At 38.8% G+C, this 27434-nt stretch overlaps 1 protein-coding gene across 2 annotated transcripts in view; it reads right to left on the bottom strand.

Annotated features, from left to right (window-relative positions):
* Window positions 1–27434, bottom strand: part of LOC126204401 (ankyrin repeat domain-containing protein 27-like) — a 113713-nt gene that overhangs the window by 22867 nt on the left and 63412 nt on the right. For both annotated transcript variants that reach the window (XM_049938778.1, XM_049938779.1), the window contains exon 9: window positions 15386–15533. In XM_049938778.1, coding sequence (XP_049794735.1) covers window positions 15386–15533 — 148 coding nt within the window. The remainder of the gene's footprint in view (window positions 1–15385; window positions 15534–27434) is intronic.

Raw genomic sequence — 27434 nt, 5'->3', positions numbered from 1 at the left:
ACACTCACTTCATTGGCAGAGTAATGGGAAAATGTAGTCAGCACATGAAGGACAATGTTTACAGAACACTTCAGTGTCTGATCTTAGATGTTGGCTCATGTGTGTGGGACCAGTACCAAACAGGACTAGCAGGGGTTATAGAATATTTCAAAGAAGGGCAGCATGAATATTCACAAATTTCTCTGGCTTATGGGAGAGCATCACAGAAATTCTGAAAAACATGATTTGTCTCAGACTTGAAGACAGGCGTCAGTTATCCCATGAAAGTCAAGCAATGGCAAATCCAGGACGGAATGTAACAATATTATGAAAATGAAAGTTGCTACTCACCATATAGCGGAGATGCTGAGTCGCAGGGTGGCTTCAGTTGCCCGAGACTGTGGTTGTGTGTGTGTGTGTGTGTGTGTGTGTGTGTGTGTGTGTGTGTGGTTGAAGAAGGCCTTAATGGCTGAAAGATTTATTTATTTGTGACAGGCTTTTTGTTGTGCCTATCTGTGACTCAGCATCTCTGCCGTATGTTGAGTAGCAACTTCAAACGGCTTTGGACGACGATTTAAGTGTGAAGTAGATACCCAAACTTCGACTTGTTAATGTCCCTGGGGGAAATATGACTCTGCCCGGGACCCATGGATCTGAGATTAACTTTTCTTGTGCACTGCCAGACCAGTAGTTCTCTTTAAACTTCTTTTGAAAGTCTGCCTACTGCAAATCAGTCACCACTTCACTAGTTAACACAACATTAGGTGAAGTTACTCTTTTGTCTACTTTATCCTGGATAAGCTTGAATTCTTTCCACAGGTCATTTATACCTTTCCTGGCATTATTAAGTTCAGAAGGTAAAATAGGAGATACGTTTCTGGATGTTAATCTCTTGGTAACTTTTCGATCTGTAATTTCTTCAACCTGTTCCTTCAAACCACTTATATTTATGATATCAGAGTTTGCTAATTTATCTTTGAAGTTCCTTTCCACATTATCTAATTGTGTATTAACATCTGTAATTTGCTATTGAATTATCGGCATTAAATTATCCTGCTTATCGACACTCTCTTTCAAAGTACTCAACCCTTGCTTTACAGTATTAAATTTAACATTACACACATTTTCAAAGGATCCTAACTTTTCATTAAGCTCTGATTCTACTCTATTATATTTGTCTTCAGTTTTCAATTCTAACCTTTTTGTCAAACCCTGAAAATTATCATTCTGTTTCTGACTAAAGCCAGTGAACATTTGATTTACATGAATGGTCAAGGAACTCGTCAAATCATTCTTTAAATCTAATTTAAATTCTCTACCTTACTATTTAAGGCATCAAATTCAGTCTTTAAAGCATCCATGCCTTTGCATAGATTACTAAATTCTTTGCTTTATGTGTCAACTTTGGTATTTAACAAACTTATATTTGCCGTTTGACTACTTAAGGTTTTACTCTGGTTATTTAATTGAGAATGTACTGAGTCTAGGTTTTCACTTAGAGTCACATTTTGAGTTTTGACTAAATTTACTAACTCAGACCAGTCAGGCACTTCCTTACTAACTTTCATAGCCATAGCTGGTTCTTGAGTTTCCTCGACTTGTCGTATGTTATCCATATTCTTGCAAGCTTTTGATCTTTTAAGCATGTTGTTGTTTTGGTCTTCAGTCCAGAGACTGGTTTGATGCAGCTCTCCATGCTACTCTATCCTGTGCAAGCTTCTTCATCTCCCAGTACCTACTGCAACCTGCATCCTTCTGAATCTGTTTAGTGTATTCATCTCTTGGTCTCCCTCTATGATTTTTAGCATCCGTGCTGCCCTCCAATACTTAATTGGTGATCCCTTTATGCCTCAGAATATGTCCTGCCAACAGTCCCTTCTTCTAGTCAAGTTGTGCCACAAATTTCTCTTCTCCCCAATTCTATTCAATACCTCCTCATTAGTTATGTGATCTACCCATCTAATCGTCAGCATTCTTCTGTAGCACCACAGACTAGCAAGATGGCCGCGAGTGTAGAAGTGTGTAACTCTAATACGAGAAAAAGTTACAGTTATATGCTAAAAAAGGGAGTGTGCGAGAATTGTAATGTCAAAATAACAAATTTAAGAGAACGAGTTTCTGGTCTACAATTCTTAGTCAACACTTTCAGAAGCGAAATCACCACACTCAAGAATGAAAATCGGGAACTACGGTCGAAGAACAAATCAAGCGAAGTGGCACCTGACGAAAGGCACAAATCATCTGAGTGGACAGAAGTGAGACACAAAGGTAGGACTTTAGCTGGAAAAATAAAAACGAACTTTGCAACAGCAGTTACATTTACAGATAAAAACAAATACGGTGTTCTGCAGTCCAGTGACGGTGTTAAAGACAGTGTAAATGATCCAGACCATTCAAAAGACAATGCGCTGAAAACGAATAATCACTCTGGGAAAAATGTTGATAAATGTGAAACAACAGGTAAAAAGAACAGTGTGCTTTTTCTAACAGACAGCCATGGCAGGAATTTATCAAGTATGTTTCGAAAAATAAATCGAGACTAAGCAGTGACCAGTGTTGTTAAACCTGGAGCGGGAACTAAACACGTTTTAGACCCTTGCATTCAAACAAAATCCACGCAAGAAAATGACTTTGTCGTATGCATAACGGGATCAAATGATGTTGCGAAAAATGAAGCAGATGTCTGCGTAAAAGTGCTTCAGAACTTTCTAGAAAAAAATAAATCAAGGAATACAGATGTTGCTACAGTGCCTCATAGGCACAATCTAATCTATAGTTCGTGCGTTAATAAAGAAATTCGAAGAACGAATATTAAAATAAAGAAACTGTGCTCTGAATGCGCAAATTGTGCTGTGGTCGATATAAGTAAACTGAAGCGTAACCTTCACACCAGACATGGGCAACACCTAAACTATGAAGGGAAAAAGTTTGTGTGCGAACGTGTCAATGAAATAATTAAAGAAAGACTCACACGGAATAAAACAATCTACGAAAGTAGCGGTTTGAGTAATGACTGGAATGTACGTCATTTTTTAGTATAAAAGTCTGCAAATCGGCGGGTAATAAACCTCCTGTACTTGAACTAGTGCTAAAAGCGACATTCGAATAAGAGTGTGTTCACAGACAATAAACAATAAAGATAAATCTGTTACTGTGATGCAAACAAACATTCGCTGCATTAGGGACAAAGTATTACAACTAGAACATTTTTACAGTATTGAAAACATTGATGTTGTTCGTATCTCAGAACATTGGCTGACAGAAGATCAAGTACAATATTTTGTTCCTCAAGGGTATGCTGTTGGAGACATTCTGTGTAGAAGTGAAAGAAAGAATGGAGGTGTCCTAATATTTGTTAAAGATAGTATAATGTTTACTAAAATAGATGTTAGCTCTTACTGTGCAGAACTATATGGAGAATTTAGCTGTATAAGACTAAACGTAGAGAATACTATAATTGTTAGCTTATATAGATCACCAGGAGGAGATGTAAATACATTTTTCGAAAGATTTGAGTTGCTTATGAGGAAAATAATAAAATCTAACATAAAACTAATTATCTGTGGTGATTTCAACATTGAAATGGCGAACAGTGATGAACATGTTACTAGAACGTTTTTTAACATCTTAAGATCACTAAATTTACAATGTACAAATTACACACCAACACGGGATAAGGCATGCTTAGATAATATTATAGCACATTTTTCTAGAGATGTGTATGACGTGACTTGCTAGTGGAGCCCTAGCTGATCATGAACCATTGATTTTAACATTCTCCTGTGATCAGTTGCCTAAATCAGACAAATCAGTCAGAATCAAGTCTAATGCCACATGGGTAAGAGGGCAGAAAGATGAATATATTAATTTATTTATTGACAGAATATCTGATGTTAACTGGGACTTTGTATACAACACACAACCTGGGAAGGGTGCTGGTGAAATGGTGTTTAACAACTTCCTGGAAATACTCATAGAGTTATGGTACTCCTGCTCACCATTAGTCAAAAGTAGCCCTAAGCATAAACAGAAAAACAAACAGCTAAAATGGTATACAGATGAGCTAGCTCTCACTAGGGAGGAGATGCTCAGACTGTACAGAATATATAAAAATCCTTGTAAACAAGGACCTGAGCTAGATAGTACTTCTTACAGAGCTTATCTAAAATGTAAAAAAATCTACAAAGACAAACTGTCTTTGGCCAAAAAACAAGCATGTGAACATTACATTGAAAGTGCTCCCAACAAATGTAAAGCAGCATGGGATATCATCAACCAATATAATTCACAAACCCATGCACAAAATGCAATGCTAGTCCCAGAAGAAGTAAATAATTACTTCCTAACCTCAGTGAGTGAGCTGAAAAACAAAATCAAGCAAAATGGCACTTGTGCACTAGATCATCTTGGTGCTGTGCCCCATAGGATGTATACTTTCCACTGGAATGTTGTCACCCCAGAGGATATTGTAAAAGCTGTGGCAAGGTTCACCAACTCCAAAAGTATGGACTGTTATTGGTTTTCTAACTATGTAATGAAAAAAATAATACACCTTATCTGTCAACCCCTTTCTTTTATTTTTAGTATGTGTTTAGAATTTGGAGTTTTCCCAGATGCACTCAAAACTGCTAAAGTCATACCAGTCTTTAAAAAGGGAGATAAGCATCTGCCCCAAAACTATCTACCAGTTTCTATTGTCCCAATTTCCTCTAAAGTTTTTGAATATGTAATGTACAGTCAACTAAATAACTATTTTGAGAAGCATGATCTCCTCTCCAACAGACAGTTTGCATATCAACATGGTAAAAATACCACTACTGCTATCACTGAAGTTGTTAACCAGGTGTTAACTGCATTCGAAAATAAGGATCTAGTATCAGTCGTACTTTGTGATCTTAGCAAAGCCTTCAACTGCATACCATCTAACACCCTACTTGCAAAACTGGAATTTTATGGCATACACAAACCATCTTTGGATGCAATCGAATCATACTTAAGTAACAGGAGACAGTTTGTATCAATTAAAAATAGATGCTCCTCACTGAAGGAAGTTTGGACTGGAGTGCCTCAGGGCTCGGTCCTACGTCCTTTTCTGTTCATCATTGCAATTAATGACTTACCTTACCATGTAGGAGCAAATTCAATTGTATGTTATGCAGATGATACAACATTGCTCAATACACACCATGACACAACAGAACTGCATCAGGCAACACAGGAAAAACTAGAACTAGTAATGGATTGGTTTTCTTCTAATGAACCCCTGTGTAATCCTGATAAAACACAAGAACTAATTCTAGGTATAACTACAGCTGTTGAAAGCAAATCAATAAAATTGTTAGGATTCCAAATTGATTCAAAATTAAACTGGGAGGAACACATTAGCCATATCTGCAAGAGAATAGCAAGAGTGTGTTATCTCATCTGGAGACTGACAGATGTAGTCACTGATGAGTATCTAAAGGTGGTATATTTTAGCCTCTTTCAGTCACACGTTTCCTACGGCATATTGTTATGGGGACATTCTTGCTTTGTCAGTGAAATTCTGAAAATTCAAAAAAAAAAAAAAGTAATCAGAATAATGAGCAAAGCTAAGCCCAAGGAACACTGCCGCCCCCTCTTTATCAAGTACATGATATTAACTGTTGTGAATCTATACATCTACACAGCACTGCTTTATGTCAAAAGCAACTTAAATGAGTTCAAGACCAGAGAAAACATACATCCCCACAACACCAGAGGCAAACTGGACTTCGACATACCAAGACACAGACTCACAAAGACTGCAAACTCTCACAAAATAATGAGTTTAAAACTCTTCAATAAACATCCAGCATCTGCTCGGTCATTGACCAGTAATATTTTCAAACGTAAGGCTGGTTACTCAAACACCCATTTTATAAGATAACAGAATATTTTGAAATAATGATTGACATTAGTATATAATAATATTCCTAAAAGAAAAGGAATTAAATTGTAAAAACTTTACTGTAAAGTTATTGTTAATTGTATATTTAATGTTCAGACCTATTCCGCTGTAAGTGGTCAATGGTGTATAAACTGAATACTGAATTTCGAAAGATTCTATTCTCTTTTTGTCTAAACTATTTATCATCCACGTTTCACTTCCATACATGGCTACACTCCATACAAATACTTTCAGAAAAGACTTCCTGACACTTAAATCTATACTCAATGTTAACAAATTTCTCTTATTCAGAAATGCTTTCCTTGCCATTGCCAGTCTACATTTTATATCCTCTCTACTTCGACCATCATCAGTTATTTTGCTCCCCAAATAGCAAAACTAATTTACTACTTTAAGCGTCTCATTTCCTAATCTAATTCCCGCAGCATCACCCGATTTAATTTGACTACATTCCATTATCCTCATTTTGTTGATGTTCATCTTATATCCTCCTTTCAAGACACTGTCCATTCCGTTCAGCTGCTCTTCCAGGTCCTTTGCTGTCTCTGACAGAATTACAGCGTCATCAGCGAACCTCAAAGTTTTTATTTCTTTTCCATGGATTTTAATTCTTAATCCTAATTTTTATTTTGTTTCCTTTACTGCTTGCATTTAACTAACTGTAAGTATGGTAACTACACTAATAAAGTTCGCTGAACAGTTTGTACTACTTTGCACTAAAACAATAACGTGTGAGTGTGTGTGTCTGTCACCTATTTTCGTTGAAGGCGTTGTTGGCCAAAAGCTTATTTGTGACAGTCTTTTTGTTGTGCCTATCTGCGACTCAGTATCTCCTCCATATGGTGAGTAGCAACTTTCCTTTTCATAATATTGTCACACTGCACTGACACTCTCAAAGTTAGTGGAAGATGAAGTTCTACAGAATTAGTAAAGCAGAGATCATTTAAGAGAATTACAGACAACATGGTACCAATGGTACTTACAACAACAAATTAAAAAATAAATAAATAAATAAATAAAAATTAAAAAAATTAAATAAATAATTAAAAAAAATTAGGCCTCAAAGCTAATGTTTCTGTAAATGGGACGGAAGAATTTTTCTCCATAGGAGACTCCTTACTTTAAAATATAGTTGTGCCAAATTTAAAAGTTGATGTGCATTCAGGCATTAGTCTGGATCAACTAAACAACCATTTAAAAAAACATTGCTACTATCCAAAACGGTGTTAAAGTAAAATCACATTTCAAGGGCGTATTCATGCATGTTGGTACACACACTGTTCGACACAGCAGTGAAGCCGAAATCATTACAGAATCTCAAAACTTGATTTGTAATGCCAAATCTTTGTGTATCAACTCAAGATTGGTAATAAGTGGTATTTTGCAGTGGAGATCGGTAAGTGACTCTTACATAAATAAGATAAACGATGGAATTAGTGACCAGTGTGATAAGCTTGGCGTGGTATTTATAAACCGAAACAAATTTATAAGTAACAAATGTCTGGGTATAGATGGTGTACATCTAAATAGGCTAGGCTCAGTGACTGAATAAAATGTTTTTGGGTGTTTGCAAAATCATCAATAATCAGGGAAACTGATAAAGTGTGGAAGGGACGTTAAAGCAAAAGAATCAACTTAAAATTTAAAAAAATACAGATATATTCTAACAAATGATTTACTTAAAAGCATTCAAAACAGCGATAAACATTTTCTAATGCATTGGAATACAAATGGTATAGCCTCAGATTTTTGTAACCCAAGTTATTCTAAAATTGATGGACTTCAAGTTTTACTTTCAGAATGTTCAAATATAAAAATTGTATGTTTAAATGGACATTGGCTGACAATAGATAGTATAGGGATTCCAAACACAATTCAACATTTTACACTTGCCAGTAGTTTTTGTAGAGGTAACAGATCTTGTGGGGGCTGCTGCATCCTCTAAATGACTCAATAAATTTTAAAGAGGGAACTGAGTTCAATAGTTTGAAAGGGGAAGGTAATTCTGGAAGTTGTGCTGTGGAGCTAATTGATTTAAATACTATAATTGTATCTCTGTATAGAATTCCTAGAAGTGCTCTAACAAAATTCTTTTTATTCAAATTTCAATGTTTATTAGAAAGACTCCAGAAAGAAAAAAAAACTATAATTGCAGCAGGTTTTAATACAAATGTATTAAATAATGACACTGTACATTTTTCTGACTTAATTCAGAAATATGCTTTTAATTTAAATTTCATTGAATGTACTAGAAGAGATAGCCACTCTGAAACATGTATTGACAATATTCTGACAAATCATCAGTTTTGAGGGTGGAAGTAAATTCTGTTTAGATTTAGGCATATTGGATCATTCAGCACTGCTCATACAGCTTCCAAAAATATGGAAACCAAAATATGTGAAAACATGTTTTAAAAGGAACTCTAGCAAAGAGAAAGTAAATATATTTTCTAACAAACTAAGAACTATAAACTGGCCTGTAGATAACAGTGTGTCACGTGGAAAAAAAAAAAAAATCAAAACATTCGTAAACTGTTTCCTAGATGTTTTCAATGAAACTTTTCCCCCTCATGCCCGGTGACAAAGAGTGGCTGACAAAATAAATTGGAATACGCCATGAATAAAAGTTTCTAGTGCCAGGAAAAGACAGCTTCACAATGAGTTAAAACATAACAAAAATGCTGACTTTGTGGGGTATTTAAAGAGAGATAACAATACATTCAAATAAGTTGTACAGGCAGCAAAAAAATTGGCTAACAATATGCATATCAGTAAATATGTCTGATGTCAAATCTGAATTGGGAGTAGAGAACAAGTGCCAAGAAACTGTCCAAATTAAAATTAAAAATGATATAATTATAGATCCTTTCCAAATATCAAACTGTTTCAATGATTTTTTCATAAATGTAGCAAAATCAGAAGTAGATATCACAGCTCACCAGGACAAGGTAGATGTCAACTTTGTAAATATAAAACAAAAATGCAAGCCTTAAAACATTCAAAAGAATTAGCCCAAAAGATGTAGAAGATATTATAGTGTCTTTAAAAAACAAGAAATCAGCTGGTTGGGATGAAATTCCTACCACTGTAGTCAACGCCGTTTATAACATCATTTCTCATCCATTGGCTAAAATTATTAATCAGTCATTTGAAGAAGGATATTTCCCGGATGTGTTAAAATATGCTGAAATAAGACCATTGTCCAAGAAAGGCTCACCAGATGACTTGGGAAATTACCACCCTATTTCCCTGCTGCCAGTTTTTGCTAAGGTGATAGAAAGAATTATTGCAAAACATCTTGAAAACTATCTTATAGAAAACGATATTATAGTTAAAAATCAATTTGGATTTCAAAAGGGAAAAATACAATAAATGCTGCCAGGGAATTCACTGAAAAAATAAGCTCTGCTTTAGACAAGGGTAAAAAGGTGATAGGTATTTTTTGGGATTTGACCAAAGCTTTTGACTCTGTCAATCACATACTACTTCTACACAAGTTAGAGAGATATGGAATCGTGGACAGGACATTACACTGGTTCAAATCTTAACAGAGAGTTATTCTAAATTCAAATGGGGGAAAAAAAAAATCATTCTCGGACAGGAAGAAGATTTGTACAGAGGTCCCACAGAGCTCAATTTTAGGGCCTTATCTTTTTCTGTTGTACATAAATGATTTACCTTTAAGCATTGATGTTCACTCCATTTATTCGCAGATGACACCTCGGTTTTAATTGAAAATGACAATTTGGAACAAATTCATGATACTGTGGAAAATATAATGGGAAACCTAGAATTATGGTTTCAGCAAAATGGATTAAAACTCAATGTCACAAAAACACAATTAGTACAGTTCAGTAAGCAAGTTTGGTAAAATTTCTAGGTCTAAATCTTGACAAAAATTTAAATTGGAAGGCACATGTAGACTTCTTAGCAAACAAACTAAACAGCCTAGCTTATGCAATGAATATCTTATCTGGTTCCACCCTTATGGAGATCAGAAAGGTAATCTACCACAGCTACTTTGAAACTATAATTCAATATGGAATAATTTTCTGGGGAAACTCTATGAACAGCCTACGGTTGGTTACACTTCAAAAGAGAATCATAAAAACACATGTGTTTAGTCCAAAAAAGAACATCGTGTCACCCATTATCTAAAAAATTAAAAATACTAACCATTCTTTCCTTGTACATCTACGAAATTTTTATTTTCATATATAAAAATTAAAACTCACTTGACAATTTTTATTTCAACCACAATTACAGTACTCATCACAGACAGAGTTTCAAACTTCCCTCTCATTCTTTAAAACTTTACACTCAAACACCACTGTACACAGGATTAAAAATTTACAAAAAATTAAATAACACAAATCTGTTAAAATAGGGAGTTTGACCCACTAAAAAGATTGTTATTTAATACACTAGTGGAAAAATGTTATTATTCAATTGAATTCTTCATGCAGGACAGTTTGGTAATTTGAAAAGAAAAGAAACAATAAAGATTATGTATTGTATAATAAATTGTTAATATATTGTATGAACTGTATTGCAAGCTGCAAAATGCCCGTGTTATATATGTTCTTGTTAAATTGTTCATGTCTAAAAATTCAGAGACACCCACTTAAATATTTAATATTTTTGGCGTGTCTCCAGTACAAAAATCTTTGATTTGTAACTGTACATTATGAGATGAATAAACTACATTCTACAATCCACTGAAGTTTTGGCATGATACCCATAAATTATATTTATTCTTCCAATATTTCAGCTGTACTGTATACCTTTCTGATATGTTCATGCTAATCTGATGGACTAATGCTGCAGCACTCACTCTGTCCTTTTAGAACTGCAAACGCACCACTATGCATGCGGCCAGAGACACCCAAACGCCAGAGATGATGATCAGTGGCAAAGTAGTTAGCGTAAATAGGATTTGTTGCTACACAATCGATCCATGCTGGGATATCATTGTAACATTATGAGGTGCATTGTGGCAACTTCTGTGCAAGACTGTTACAGAAAACGCCAGATTCCATCATTTGTCAAAGTTGAAACTGCTTTCTCTATTAATTAAATTCTTTGACAAACAAATTTAAAGTGCTTCTTTTACTATTGAGTCCCAAAAGATGAAGTCAATGCTAAAATTACATTTCCATAATGCACAGAGTGACCAGTGTTGGTCAAAGAAATAGATTTTACATAGAGAGGCTGTGACTTGTTGTTCAGCGCTCCCTGCGGTACCACACGGTACTATTACCTGCCATGCTTTGGGAAGTCATTACGTATGAGTGATAAAAATGAGGATGTATTGCTGCATGCAGCTGGCGTTTGGAAATCAGTCCCATGGCGTCAATTGCTTGCTGTGTGGTGTGATCTTTGTCTTGACCACCAAACTTGTGAAAGTGTTGTTAAGGATTCAATTGCAGCTAAATATTTGTGACAAACAAGACCGTAAATATGATTGCTGCTCGTTTTATTGGCAGAAATTCAAGCTGTGCTCTCAGATTCCTTCCTATTCACACTTTTGGAAATTGCTACATATTTGGAAACAAGCAGCCAAGTATTTGTGACATGCAAGAATATAAATGTCATTGCTGCTCATTTCACTCACAGCAATTAGATTAGATTCCTGCCCAACTGTACCCTTCGATATTGCAAAATATTCTGGAAAAAAAAAGAAGAAGGTCAAATATTTTTGACAAGAAAGACTATAAATGTCATTGCTCACTGTTTCACTTGCAACAGTGTTGTCTTTTGTTTCTTAATCTCAACGTTGTTACAAAATCAAAGAAACTCATTCCTGATAGAGCATGCTCCTGTGTGCAGATAACAACGAACGTTACAGAACATAATTCTCTTACATGAATAAGAAGATCCCAATGTGTTACAAATGCGAAGATGAGAAAAAAAGGAGAGGGAGGGAGAGGGAGGGGGGGGGGAGAGAGAGAGAGAGAGAGAGAGAGAGAGAGAGAGAGAGAGAGAGAGAGAATGACCAGGACGCAAATGTACTTCCTTCGACTCCTCTATTGCATGTCTGTAACAGCAGGTTCACAGTGTTCAGTTACAGATCCAAAAATTATTATTGTTCATCTTAGAATGTGCCAAGGACTTTACAGCTGATGTGTCCTTGACAGACACTTAATTATAAGAAACTGTACCTAGGGTGACGTGTTTGTGATAAATTTTCAATGTGCTGTTGCCCTGAAATGGGATACTGTCATAACATGCAAGTTATCATATGGAAACAATGAATTCTCTAAAAATTAACACGCATTGGTTGTCACATGATCAATTTCCAATTTCAGATGAACACCAGTCGAAAGTAGTTATGGCTTCTTCATTTTAGTCACTTGTCTTTCTGTGGTTGTTTTAAAAGCAAGATAGTAGATCTGCTAACTAGTAAGATATGTAATTGCTGAACTTCTTTTTGAAATCATGCCTAAAATTTGTACAGTGTGTAACTGCATGCACAAGAGTGTGCACTGTTCAAAAATATTATCTGTTGGTGGTTTTCGTCATTTGCGTTATACACTAGCAAAGGAAGAATTTTCACATATTTAACTTTCCATGAATATGCGAATATATTATTTTAGGCTATGTTTCATAATTTCCTTACACACTGTCATGTACCATGCCTCTGTTTTGACTTAGAAAAACATGGCGGAGGCTTGTTCAATTTGTGTCACTCTGATTGCGGTGTTGCCTCTTTAAGGTATTCTGTCTCTTTCATGTTGATGCACTGCTCTGGTACAGCTGATGTAGGGGGCTGTACAATCCAGGTGTACCTATGGTGTCCCAAGCATATTTTGTGGAGTATATGAGTCATTTGTCTGATATATGAAAGGCTCCAGTCACAGAAGATCTTGTAAACCGTAGGCTTGCAGTGGACCAAGTCATCTTTGACAATGTAAAATTGCTTCTGTCTTCACTGGAGAGGAAAAAAATCACTTTCACTTTGCACTTGGTGAGGAGCCATCCTGTTTTTGACACAAAGCTTCCCACATATAGTAGAAAAGCCATGAATTTAAATCTGTCTTTGTCTCTTTCCTCAATCCTTATGTTTGCCTTAGGTTTTGTTTGTAGTGCCTTGCATGTCTGTTGTGGAGAATATCCATTTTCTTAAAAAACTCCCTTTAAGTGAAGAAATTCATCCTGTAGACTGTTCTTGTCAGAAATTATACATGCTCTTTGAAGCAAAATTCAGAGAACAATCGTCGTTTGGAAAGCTTGGCAGCTACTTGCACGTAACTATAAGTCTGTATGACTAATAAATTGCTGTCCCAAGGTGCCATTAGATTTGCAATGATTGTTCTACATTGCATATATAAGAACTATGACAATTGCATATCGCATGTACATCAGGAAATATGCACACAGGTTTTTTTTTTTTTTTTTTTACGGTTCTACATCATCTATTCATATAAAACTATCACACACATATAAGAACTACGACGATTCCATATCACATATATATGCGGTATATATATAATAGTGTATGTAAACATATTACCTACTGAATAGTATATAGACGTGGAATCTATTAAGCATATAGAAGTTGAAAAGTAGAGGAGGACTCCAGGGATTAGATGAAGTATTAAGAAGTAAATGCGAAGTGTAGAATAGATTTTTTATCTTTACTAGAAAATATTTAATTCTAGTATACATAGGAATGTATACTGGGGTTAATGAACCATGAGGCCTACTCAGAAAGAATAAGGGGGTCGTACCCGGCATTTACTGAATATAAAGGGCAGGCGTACCTACATGGACATAGGATGACCTGTAGCCTAATGAATAGGGTGTTGTATAAAGGGGCGTACCTACCAGAATAGAGAGAGGAAGTGCACTCTTATGGTCGACCCACAGGCAAGGTATAGGTACTGATCCTACGGGAAAAGCACAGTATCGTGACAGAAGTCACACATTTTATAGGGATTATTCTGGTAAGTTTGAATTCTATACACAATGAGCATAGTTACGTGCGACAAAAGTTTACAAGTGTCAAAAGGAACACTTTCATGTTGCCCAGAGTTCTTCCAAGCTACATAAAATATTAGAAGTAACAGATACTTAGGAAAGATACTATTAAAGATGAAAACAGAAAATAGATTACTCAAGTGTCACAAACACCTGTAGTTTATGATTGAAAATAAAAATAAAGTCTCACATTTCCTAAATACTAGTCAGGCTTACTGGGTCACTAATGAATACTCAGGTCTTGATATCAAAGAATCGCTCAATGTATACTGTTAAAATGTGAACTGTTATTAGGTGTGATATTAATGTACATGATGATTATGTATAAAATATTGCGTGTTCGATCTGAGGAGGGGGTATGTAGTGTTTCAAGAATTTCTGCGTAAATTATAGAACCACTTGGCCTTCGACCTTGAACACACAATATTTTAAATATAAGTGTGAGAGAGCCTATCTACTGCACATCGCCTGTCTGTGTGTGCAGGTCCAAAGTGTGTAGTAAGAAGACGTAGACACAGCAGTCGAACGGCACAGACAAGTGTTTGCTGGCCGTTCCATGGAAATTTAATGAAAGAACACGGCAGACTCAAGGAACTTCTGTGTTATTCCATACTGTTTTAAAACTTTGACTATTGTAGTGAAAAAAAAAAAAAGGAATAACTGTTGAAATATTGTTAAATGGATGCTCGTCTTGGACTTGGAGAGGATAAGACATGTATTCAGATTCAGGACGAGAATGGACTTGGTTTTTAAGCCAACTTTCTCTTATGTGTAAGTGAACTTTGTTTCTAACCTTTGGATATGGAACATGACTTACTTGACAGTTTTTGTTTATGTAGAGAATGAGATTTGTAAAAGTTTTTATGTTTGAATATACATCGGTAAGTGAAGCAAAAGAAACTGTGTATGTCTGCTTATTTGTTTCTAAGTAGAAAGTGTCTTGAGAAATTCCTGTTCCTAGCAAATATACTTCGCAGAAGAAGAGAAAAGGAGGTTGCAGAAGTTAGCTAACCCGCAAGGAATGTCGGTTGACAATCTCAAGTAAATCGTATCGTTAAAGAAGTGGGAGTTTACACACATACTTCACCACTTTAAGTCGTCCAAAGTGTTAAAACAGTCTATGAGTTTAAAAGGATGGAGGAAGTGCTGCAGTGTCAGTCTGCTGGTTAACTCTGAAGACAGGTGAAAAATACATGCCTAAAATATAAGGAGAGGAAATAGAATTTATGGGGCTGCGTGTCGAAAATTAAATGTGTGGTTGGGGGGAGGGGGAGGGGGGAGAGAGAGGTGGGGGAGGGGAGGGGGGAGAGAGAGGTGGGGGAGGGGAGGGGGGAGAGAGGTGGGGAGAGGGGAGGGGGAGAGAGAGGTGGGGGAGGGGAGGAGGGAGGGAGGGAGGGAGGGAGGGAGGGAGGGAGGGAGGGGGGGAGAGAGAGAGAGAACAGATAAAACTTTATATGCTAATAAATCAATATTATACAATAATCTCAATTGCAATACCTGTTAACATCATTTGGGGACAAAGTCCACTGGAAATTCTCCATGTAGAAAAGGTTTGAGGCCATATGTAATGGTTTAGCTTGAATGATGACTGACATCAGCAATGGTAGCGTATCATCAGATGTTAGTGCAGGAAGCTGGCCTTCTTCTGCAAATATAATGGGGATGTAACAATCACTACTTCAGTAGTATTAGTAATTTTGTTATTGATTCATATTTCACCACAATATTTTACATGAAGTCCTGTGTCAGAAACAAACACAGGTGTTGAGAAACACCGCTGCTCATTTTTAATTGTAAATGTTGAGTGGCGAACAAACACTTAGAACACTGAAAAATTGTCTGTTGCATAGCTGGCTACAAATCATCTTAAGACAAAAATGGCTCAAACATGAAATGTTACTAATGTGATCTATTGTTTACATTCTAGAGGGAAAGAAAGCAAAAAACACACAAATCTAACCAAAAGGACTATATTGTGGCCAGTGACTGTGGCCCCACTGCAAGGATCATCACTCCAGTGAGATAAGTATTTAATCTGATTACTTGTGGTCTAAGGCCACACTTTTCCTTCATCATTTCTTGACAGTTTAAATCACACAACCATATCTACTTGTTTATCAAGGTAGATCTCCACTTCCTGTACATCACGGTCCATCTCATGTTCACAGCCTTGCTGCCAGTACACACTATGTCTTCCACAGCCTTGCCAATTCCAAACTCATTAGTCTTCTACATCTACATCTATACTCTGAAAATGACCATGAGGTGCACGGCAGAGGGTATATCCGATTGTACCCGCTATTAGGGTTTCTTCCTGTTCCATTCATATATTACACACGGGAAGAACGACTGTCTGAATGCCTCTGTGTGTGCAGTAATTATTCTAATCTTATTTTCATGATTCCCATGTGAGCAATAAATAGGGGGTTGTAGTATATCCATAGAGTAATCATTAAAGCCAGTTCTTGAGACTTTGTTAATAGACTTTCTCGGGATAGTTTATGCCTGTCTTCAAGAGTCTGCCAGTTCAGTTTCTTCAGTATCTCTGTGACACTCTCCCATGGATTAATCAAACCTGTGTCCATTCGTGCTACCCTTCTCAGTATACATTCAATATCCTATGTTAGTCCTATCTGGTTAGGGTCCCACACATATGAGCAACACTCTAGGATGGGCGGCACAAGTGATTTGGAAGCAATTTCTTTTGTAGGCTGATAGCATTTCCCCAGTATTCTACCAATAGACTGAAGTCTACCACCTGCTTTACCCATGACTGAACCTGTGTGATCATTCCATTGCATATCCCTACAAAGTGTTACACCCAGGTATTTGTATGAGTTGGCAGATTCCAACAGTGACTCATTGATTTTATAGTCACCGGATACTATCTTCTTTTGTTCCGTGAAGTGCACAGTTTTACATTTCTGAACATTTAAAGGAAGTTGCCAATGTCTGCACCACTTTGAAATCTTATCAAGATCTGACTGATTATTTATGCAGCTTCTATAAGATAATACTCCATTACAGATAACTGCATCATCTGGAAAAAAAACTGATTTTATTATTCATATTGTCTGCATTAATATACAGCATGAACACCAAGAGCCCCAACACGCTTCCCTGGGGCACATTCAATGTTACTTCTACATCTGACAATCATGCTGTGTCCTCCCTATGAAGAAGTTCTCAATCCATCTCAATCCAGTCACAAATCTCACTCCCATACGATCGTACTTTGACAATAAGCTTAGGTGCAGTACTGAATCAAATACTTTCTGCATCTACCTGGTTGCCTTGATCCAAAGCTTTCAGTATGTCATGCGAGAAAAGAGTGAGTTGGATTTCACATGATTGATGTTTTTGATGTCCATGCTGGTTGACATTGAAGAGGTCATTCTGTTCAAGATACCTCATTATGTGTGCTCCTTGTCAGGCCAGTTGTATGTTTACATGTTATTTTCCTTTGAAAACTGTACCTACAAAAAGTCTATATCTTCTCATGAGTGCTCACTTATCATATGCCGACCACATTCTAAGACATCTAGAAGAATACTGTTTACATCATGTTGCACTGTCACTATCAAAGAAAGAATGGAAGGTGAAACAAGTACAGTACAGAATTTTTTAAGGGAATTACAGACAACTTGGTTATCTCCTCCTCCAACAATTTAACATCGTGCAAAGAACAAGCTCTAATAAAAATTGATGTACTGATATACAACCCACAAGTCCTTTGCCTTCTTCATAAGATAAAAACAGGAGATATCCTTCCCATCAGGATGACAAACACACATTACATGTCACACTCCTCCACACACTACACATACCCTGTACCAATGTTGACCGACAACAGAAAAGCGATCTGTCATTTACTTCCAACCTGACTAAAAGGCAAATCACATCTCCTGCTATAACTTCTACAATTTCTCACTGTTCCTTAAGATGAGAAATCTCCCTCCTGAAATGTGCTCTGCACTAGCCATCCTCAAAGTGGGGGAGGGGGGTGACACCCCCCCCCCCTCCTGGAAGGAACATGGAGTAGCAGAGGGGGCACTCCGGCTCTCATTGAAATATTTATATTTGATCTCGTATTAAAAAAAAACTTTAGCTGAACAAATACAAATGGTGCCAGGTTCACATTCCAATGAACATTGTTAATTTGCTGTCTTATTCCACAGAAACTGACAAGTAGATTCTGTCAGCAGGAATGCTGAGAAAAATTGTGATAATATTTCTTCAGGCAGCCCCTGTCACACATCACCCACAGGGTTAGCTGTTTACCAAACATTCAACAACTACTAATGACAATAAACTGCTTACGAATGTGACTCCAACATCCTTGCAAATGCAACTACAAGAATATACTTAATTATAGCCACTTTAACTTCGTTCTTGATTTCATCCAGGCTTCCTGAGTCAGTTCAATGGTAGTGAGTTAGCTAGAAGTTGAATTCTACAGTGTGTTAAGATTGGAATTTAATCAAAATACATTCTCCTTTTGCACCTTCCCCTCTTGCTATAAGCACGATAAATTCTACAAGCAAAATAAAAGTGTATAAATGTCAAGGTGGTTATTTCACATTAGGTTTTACCAACATCCTTTTGAATAATAAGGAAGATCCACAACGTGTTCTTTGTTTGATGATTTTAGCCCATGATAGCCTGAAGCATATAAAACTAAAGAGACATCTGCAGGTGAAACATCCAGACCATGTAAGTAAATCCATCAATTTTTTTAAGTGTAATGACAAACAACTAAAGGGAAAAGTGAGATTCCTCAAAAAACAGGTATCTAGTTCCTAAGAACGTCCTAAGAGCAACCACACATGATCAGGGAGAAATTACTTTTTCCTGCAGCCGTCAAAATGCGTGAAATCACGCATGGAGAAAGGTTTGGCAAGAGTCTGATGTTGAAGATGATGCTGTGTTTTGATGTATTGATGCAATAGCCATTGACCTGAAAAATCAATTGTTACAATGTCCTCATGATAGCCCAAAATTTGCCCTGACTTGTTGACAGTACTGGTATTGGAAATCTTTCCCAGGTTCTTGTTTTTATATGCTACTGTTATGAAAATGAAATGCATGAGGCTTTTCTATTTTGTAAAGCTCTGGAACAGAGGACTACAGCTGAAGATCTTTTCTTTCTTGCAAATTTCTTTTTTGCTGACGTCACTCTGTCCTGGACAAATTGTGTAGGTGTATGTATCGATGGGATGGCAGCATTTACTGGAACTAAAAAGGTGTTCATGGTAAGAGCTTGTACTTCTGTCAAATACATACACTGCATGATATGCAGAAAGGCTTTGGTTTCTAAAGTAGTGCAACTGGAAGTGAATATAAAGTGGCAAACAATGTAGTCAGTGTCATAAATTTTGTGAAAGCACAAGCTTTAAATAGTAAGCTAATTTCCATTCTACGCTACTCATGATTCACTTCCATTGCACATAGAAGTACATCAGTGGTCTTGTGAGTTAGCTGTGAGTTCTTTGGTGCATTGTGGAGCTGAAGGATGAACTTCATCTTTTCCTATCAAACAGCAGTCCTACACTCAATAGCTGTTTCTGAATGAAAAATGGCTTGTCATATTGTGCTACTTGGCTGATGTTTTTGAGAAACTGAATGATCTTAATATATTACTTCATGGTCAAATCAGCAATATCATTTTTCTAAGCACGTAAGTGCTTGTGTTTATGAGAAAACTAGGACTTTGAAAAACCCAGATGGAAAAGGATAACTGCGAGAGATGTTTTCTTGTCTGAATGATTTCGTGATGGCTGCAGATAAAATTAATAGAATCGGCGTAGTATATCTTGACAACTTCAGTCAATAATTTGAGAATAAATTTCCAGAACCTTCACCCGAGTACGACTGGATCCACAATCCATTTGATATGATCATAATAGATCACTTGTCAACAGTAGAACAGGAAGAGCTAATAGAACCTTCAAGTGATAAAACATTTCAAAATGAATTTAAATCAAAGTTTTTTGAAAATTTTTGTGTGCTTAATTGGAAAGAATATCCAAATTTAGCAAGAAAGGCAGTGGACTTGTTATTTCCCTTTGTATCAACTTACTTGTGTGAATCAACATTTTCCGCAGTGGCATTAATCAAGACAAAATATCAGTCCAACTGCAGCTGGAAGGGGATTGGTGAGTTGCTATTTCAAAGATCCAACCAAGATTGGACCTGCTTACTTTAGAAATTCATGCACACACATCACACTAAATGTGCAAATGTTAGAAAATTTCCAAGTTTTGAACTGTGTCCACTTTTACTCTTGTTTATTTCCTTTCTGTATGATCAGTTTGAGTATAAGATTTTAAATTGGCATTTAAATGTTGACTATTCTTCTACCATCATTTGTATGTCATAATATTAAAACATTCTAAATGAACTAAAAGCAATACAGATGGAAACAAACTTTAACAAATTTTTGTATCAATTTGTACAAAAAGAAATATGTAGTGATTATAATAGAGGGAAACATTCCACGTAGGAAAAATATATCTAAAAACAAAGATGATGTGACTTACCAAATGAAAGTGCTGGCAGGTTGACAGACACACAAACAAACACAAACATACACACAAAATTCAAGCTTTCGCAACAAACTGTTGCCTCATCAGGAAAGAGGGAAGGAGAGGGAAAGACGAAAGGATGTGGGTTTTAAGGGAGAGGGTAAGGAGTCATTCCAATCCCGGGAGCGGAAAGACTTACCTTAGGGGGAAAAAAGGACGGCTATACACTCGCGCACACACACACACATATCCATCCACACATATACAGACACAAGCAGACACATTTTTAAAGACAAAGAGTTTGGGCAGAGATGTCAGTCGAGGCGGAAGTGCAGAGGCAAAGATGTCGAATGACAGGTATGAGTGGCGGCAACTTGAAATTAGCGGAGATTGAGGCCTGGTGGGTAACGGGAAGAGAGGATATATTGAAGAGCAAGTTCCCATCTCCGGAGTTCGGATAGGTTGGTGTTGGTGGGAAGTATCCAGATAACCCGGACGGTGTAACACTGTGCCAAGATGTGCTGGCCGTGCACCAAGGCATGTTTAGCCACAGGGTGATCCTCATTACCAACAAACACTGTCTGCCTGTGTCCATTCATGCGAATGGACAGTTTGTTGCTGGTCATTCCCACATAGAATGCATCACAGTGTAGGCAGGTCAGTTGGTAAATCACGTGGGTGCTTTCACACGTGGCTCTGCCTTTGATCGTGTACAGCTTCCGGGTTACAGGACTGGAGTAGGTGGTGGTGGGAGGGTGCATGGGACAAGTTTTACACCGGGGGCGGTTACAAGGATAGGAGCCAGAGGGTAGGGAAGGTGGTTTGGGGATTTCATAGGGATGAATTAACAGGTTACGAAGGTTAGGTGGACGGCGGAAAGACACTCTTGGTGGAGTGGGGAGGATTTCATGAAGGATGGATCTCATTTCAGGGCAGGATTTGAGGAAGTCGTATCCTTGCTGGAGAGCCACATTCAGAGTCTGGTACAGTCCCAGATAGTATCCTGTCACAAGTGGGACACTTTTGAGGTTCTTCTGTGGGAGGTTCTGGGTTTGAGGGGATGAGGAAGTGGCTGCGGTTATTTGCTTCTGTACCAGGTCGGGAGGGTAGTTACGGGATGCGAAAGCTGTTGTCAGGTTGTTGGTGTAATGGTTCATGGATTCCGGACTGGAGCAGATTTGTTTGCCACGAAGATCTAGGCTGTAGGGAAGCGACCGTTTGATGTGGAATGGGTGGCAGCTGTCATAATGCAGGTACTGTTGCTTGTTGGTGGGTTTGATGTGGATGGACGTGTGAAGCTGGCCATTGGACAGATGGAGGTCAACGTCAAGGAAAGTGGTGTGGTATTTGGAGTAAAACCAGGTGAATCTGATGGAACCAAAGGAGTTGAGGCTGGAGAGGAAAATCTGGAGTTGTTCTTCACTGTGGGTCCAGATCATGAAGATGTCATCAATAAATCTGTACCAAACTTTGGGTTGGCAGGCCTGGGTAACCAAGAAGGCTTCCTCTAGGCGACCAATGAATAGGTTGGCATACGAGGGGGCCTTCCTGGTACCCATGGCTGTTCCCTTTAATTGTTGGTATGTCTGGCCTTCAAAAGTGAAGAAGTTGAGGGTCAGGATGAAGCTGGCTAAGGTAATGAGGAAAGAGGTTTTAGGTAGGGTGGCAGGTGATCGGCGTGAAAGGAAGTGCTCCATCGCAGCGAGGCCCTGGACATGTGGAATATTTGTGTATAAGGAAGTGGCATCAATGGTTACAAGGATGGTTTCCGGGGGTAACAGATTGGGTAAGGATTCCAGGCGTTCGAGAAAGTGGTTGGTGTCTTTGATGAAGGATGGGAGACTGCATGTAATGGGTTGAAGGTGTTGATCTACGTAGGCAGAGATACGCTCTGTGGGGGCTTGGTAACCAGCTACAATGGGGCGGCCAGGATGGTTGGGTTTATGAATTTTGGGAAGAAGGTAGAAGGTAGGGGTGCGGGGTGTCGGTGGGGTCAGGAGGTTGATGGAGTCAGGTGAAAGGTTTTGTAGGGGGCCTAAGGTTCTGAGGATTCCTTGAAGCTCCGCCTGGACATCAGGAATGGGATTACCTTGGTAAACTTTGTATGTGGTGTTGTCTGAAAGCTGACGCAGTCCCTCAGCCACATACTCCTGACAATCAAGTACCACGGTCGTGGAACCCTTGTCCGCCGGAAGAATGACGATGGATCGGTCAGCCTTCAGATCACGGATAGCTCGGGCTTCAGCAGTGGTGATGTTGGGAGTAGGATTAAAGTTTTTTAAGAAGGATTGAGAGGCAAGGCTGGAAGTCAGAAATTCCTGGAAGGTTTGGAGAGGGTGATTTTGAGGAAGAGGAGGTGGGTCCCGCTGTGACGGAGGACGGAACTGTTCCAGGCAGGGTTCAATTTGGATAGTGTCTTGGGGAGTTGGATCATTAGGAGTAGGATTAGGATCATTTTTCTTCATGGCAAAGTGATACTTCCAGCAGAGAGTACGAGTGTAGGACAGTAAATCTTTGACGACGGCTGTTTGGTTGAATCTGGGAGTGGGGCTGAAGGTGAGGCCTTTGGATAGGACAGAGGTTTTGGATTGGGAGAGAGGTTTGGAGGAAAGGTTAACTACTGAATTAGGGTGTTGTGGTTCCAGATTGCGTTGATTGGAATTTTGAGGTTTTGGAGGGAGTGGAGCTGGAAGTGGGAGACTGAGTAGATGGGAGAGACTGGGTTTGTGTGCAATGAGAGGAGGTTGAGGTTTGCTGGAAAGGTTGTGAAGGGTGAGTGAGTTGCGTTTCCGGAGGTGGGAAACCAGGGGATTGGATAGTTTTTTGAGGTGGAGGGTGGCATGCTGTTCTAATTTGCGGTTGGCCTGTAGGAGGTTGCCCTGAAGAGCCGGTGTGGATGTGGGAGAGGAAAGATTGAGGACTTTTATTAAGGATAGGAGTTGACGGGTGTGTTCGTTGGCTGAGTTGATGTGTAGGTGAAGGATTAGGTGGGTGAGGGCAATGGATTGTTCAGTTTGGAACTGGTATAGGGACTGATGGAAAGAAGGGTTGCAGCCAGAGATGGGAACTTTAAGTGTGAGGCCTTTGGGGGTAATGTCAAATGTCAGACAAGCCTGAAAAATAAAATATGGGAGCGTAATCTGGCTAGGGCGAGGGTATGTTTGTAGAGGGAATGTAAATAAAACTTAATGGGGTCGTTGTGAGGGTGACATGGTATTAGAAGGTGGAAAGTGTAACATGAGGTTGAAATGAAAATGAAAGATAAAAATACATGGGGAGAGATAAAGGTGAGCTAGAAAGCAACTGGAGATCTGGTATGAATAAAGGCGAAAAAGTGTTGGTTAAGTTGATCCTGTGGTGAACTTGGGTTGGTAGACAACGATGTGCATAAAGGTTAGGTGGTTGTGTTGCCGCTAAAACAAATCCCACGCCACTTTCCTTGACGTTGACTTCCATCTGTCCAATGGCCAGCTTCACACGTCCGTCCACATCAAACCCACCAACAAGCAACAGTACCTGCATTATGACAGCTGCCACCCATTCCACATCAAACGGTCCCTTCCCTACAGCCTAGGTCTTCGTGGCAAACGAATCTGCTCCAGTCCGGAATCCCTGAACCATTACACCAACAACCTGACAACAGCTTTCGCATCCCGTAAATACCCTCCCGACCTGGTACAGAAGCAAATAACCACAGCCACTTCCTCATCCCCTCAAACCCAGAACCTCCCACAGAAGAACCCCAAAAGTGCCCCACTTGTGACAGGATACTTTCCGGGACTGGACCAGACTCTGAATGTGGCTCTCCAGCAGGGATACGACTTCCTCAAATCCTGCCCTGAAATGAGATCCATCCTTCATGAAATCCTCCCCACTCCACCAAGAGTGTCTTTCCGCCGTCCACCTAACCTTCGTAACCTGTTAATTCATCCCTATGAAATCCCCAAACCACCTTCCCTACCCTCTGGCTCCTATCCTTGTAACCGCCCCCGGTGTAAAACCTGTCCCATGCACCCTCCCACCACCACCTACTCCAGTCCTGTAACCCGGAAGTTGTACACGATCAAAGGCAGAGCCACGTGTGAAAGCACCCACGTGATTTACCAACTGACCTGCCTACACTGTGATGCATTCTATGTGGGAATGACCAGCAACAAACTGTCCATTCGCATGAACGGACACAGGCAGACAGTGTTTGTTGGTAATGAGGATCACCCTGTGGCTAAACATGCCTTGGTGCACGGCCAGCACATCTTGGCACAGTGTTACACCGTCCGGGTTATCTGGATACTTCCCACCAACACCAACCTATCCGAACTCCGGAGATGGGAACTTGCTCTTCAATATATCCTCTCTTCCCGTTACCCACCAGGCCTCAATCTCCGCTAATTTCAAGTTGCCGCCACTCATACCTGTCATTCGACATCTTTGCCTCTGCACTTCCGCCTCGACTGACATCTCTGCCCAAACTCTTTGTCTTTAAAAATGTGTCTGCTTGTGTCTGTATATGTGTGGATGGATATGTGTGTGTGTGTGCGCGAGTGTATAGCCGTCCTTTTTTCCCCCTAAGGTAAGTCTTTCCGCTCCCGGGATTGGAATGACTCCTTACCCTCTCCCTTAAAACCCACATCCTTTCGTCTTTCCCTCTCCTTCCCTCTTTCCTGATGAGGCAACAGTTTGTTGCGAAAGCTTGAATTTTGTGTGTATGTTTGTGTTTGTTTGTGTGTCTGTCAACCTGCCAGCACTTTCATTTGGTAAGTCACATCATCTTTGTTTTTAGAAATATGTAGTGATATACACATACAGGGTGTACATAAAGTCTGGGAACACTTTCAATTATTTCTGCATAAGAACCAAACATTGTACAGATATACATATGTCATTTTGAAGAGAAACCCTGAAAGTTTTTTTTTCCCATGTATACTGCCACAGCATAGTTTGGCAATTTGCCAATGATTAGCGCTAGTCATAAACATGGCCGTACTACAGAAGGGGACAGATGTTTCATGAAATGGCCTCCCCAATCACCAGATCTCACTCCGTGTGACTTTTTCTGTAGGGACACATTAAAGATCTGGTGTATGTACCGCCTCTACCACGTGATGTAGCAGAGCTCCGGGAGAGAATATGGGAAGCGACTGCCACAGTCGACGATGACATGCTGGGACAAGTATGGCAAGAATTCAGTTACCGTATTGATGTCTGCCGGGTCACTCATAGTTCGCATATTGAATGTTTGTAAATAACACTTCAGAGTTTCTCTTCAAAATGCAATTGTATGACATCAGTACAATGTTTAGTTCTTGTGCAATAAATAATTGAAAGTGTTCCCAGACTTTATGTACACCCTGTATTTACTTAGTTCTAATAACTGCGCGCGCGCGCGCGCGCGCGCGCGCGCGCGCACACACACACACACACACACACACACACACACACACACACACACACACACACAGCCATGGTTATTTATAAACTTGTTGTAATCGTTAACTTTCACCACCTTTGAATAATACAAATGCATGATAATTTAATAAAATGTTTAACTCTGATGTGCTGAAAGGACACTACCTTACTATAATTATAATAATAATGATAGTGGTATTGAATTTGAATAAGACCCTGGTCCATCCTTAAGTTGCTGTTGAATTATGAAATATGGGCCTTACCCCAATAAACAAACTACGCAAAGACCCATCACGTGTTCACATCAACTACTTGCTGCTCTAATCCTCTTACAATCATTTCTTATTCCATTACAGAATAAAGCCACACTGCAAGTCTCGTCATTAAGTGTGGACAGCTACTTATGTGAGCAAGATACCTTCCACCAATTGATTTATACAAGTGGAAATCTTTTCATATATTGCAAAGCATTTGGCACAACATGATGTGGATAATATCAGAGCTGCTTCTGTGTGTATACTTTCTGCTTGCTGTCCCCCACAACTCTCCTCCCACTGCCACACCATCCAAGCTGTAACATATGTTATCCTCTCTGAACTTTTGAATAGGTGTGAACTGCGACTCAGTCAATGTGAGGGTCAACAAACAACTGGTGCATACTTCTCCCTACCTCTCACCCTAACAAAGCTCTTATGACCCAATTTCCCTTTCACCTCCTCCAGGTTACAGAGACCTCATTCTTCCTTCCTAAATATTTACTTTAACATTATTAAATAATTATTTCTTTTTATTCAGTATTTTCTAAAGTTTATTCTTACTTCCTTATACTCCTTTTCAGTCACTGATTACTGTTTGCAACAGTCTCCCACTTCCCTGTCCTCAGTACTCTGCCTTTATTGAGGATCATCCTCTCTGATTACCCAATGCATCACTTTTGACGCTTATTACTTAGAAAACTTCTTATGGCCCTTTAAGCAACTTCACACAATTTAAAAGATAGCTGGTCATCTGTACCCACATGAATGAAATAATTCTATAATTACAATTAAGTTCACTGGTCAAAATAATGCTACAAAGTAGTGAAATTTTTATTGAATGAAAACAACAGAGCATTTTCAGTGGATTAATAACAAACATTTGTGTATAAAAGGATATCAGCAAAATAAGAAGATACCAAATCCTGGAACGCAAGCAAGAATTTTTTTTTTTTTTTTGAATTTTCAGCCCTGTTCCCAGATTTGCAGAAACAAATTAAAAGAATCAACTTTTCAACAAAAATGTGTTTGCATGCATAAATTCTAACATATTTTGCCAGCAGAATGAAATTTTAACTCTGCAGTAGTGTGTGTGCTGGTCCTGGCTGTTTAAAACTGTGTGCCAGGCCGAGACTCGGACTCAGGACTTTTGCCTTCCCTGGGCAAGTGCTCTGCCAACTGAGCTATCCGAGGCTGAATCACATGTTACCCTCACAGCCTGAAGTTGGGAAGGTAGGAGATGAGGTACTGGCAGAAGTAAAGCTTTGTGGGAAGGACATGAGTTGTGCTTGGGTAGTTCAGTTGGTAGAGCACTTGCCTGCAACATTCAGAGGTTGTGAGTTTGAGTCTCAGTCCAGCACA

This window comes from Schistocerca nitens, chromosome 9 (assembly GCF_023898315.1).
Source record: "Schistocerca nitens isolate TAMUIC-IGC-003100 chromosome 9, iqSchNite1.1, whole genome shotgun sequence".
NCBI classification, from domain to species: Eukaryota; Metazoa; Arthropoda; class Insecta; order Orthoptera; family Acrididae; genus Schistocerca; species Schistocerca nitens.
Note: the sequence above shows the minus strand (reverse complement) of the source record. Positions and strands in the feature narration are given on the sequence as shown.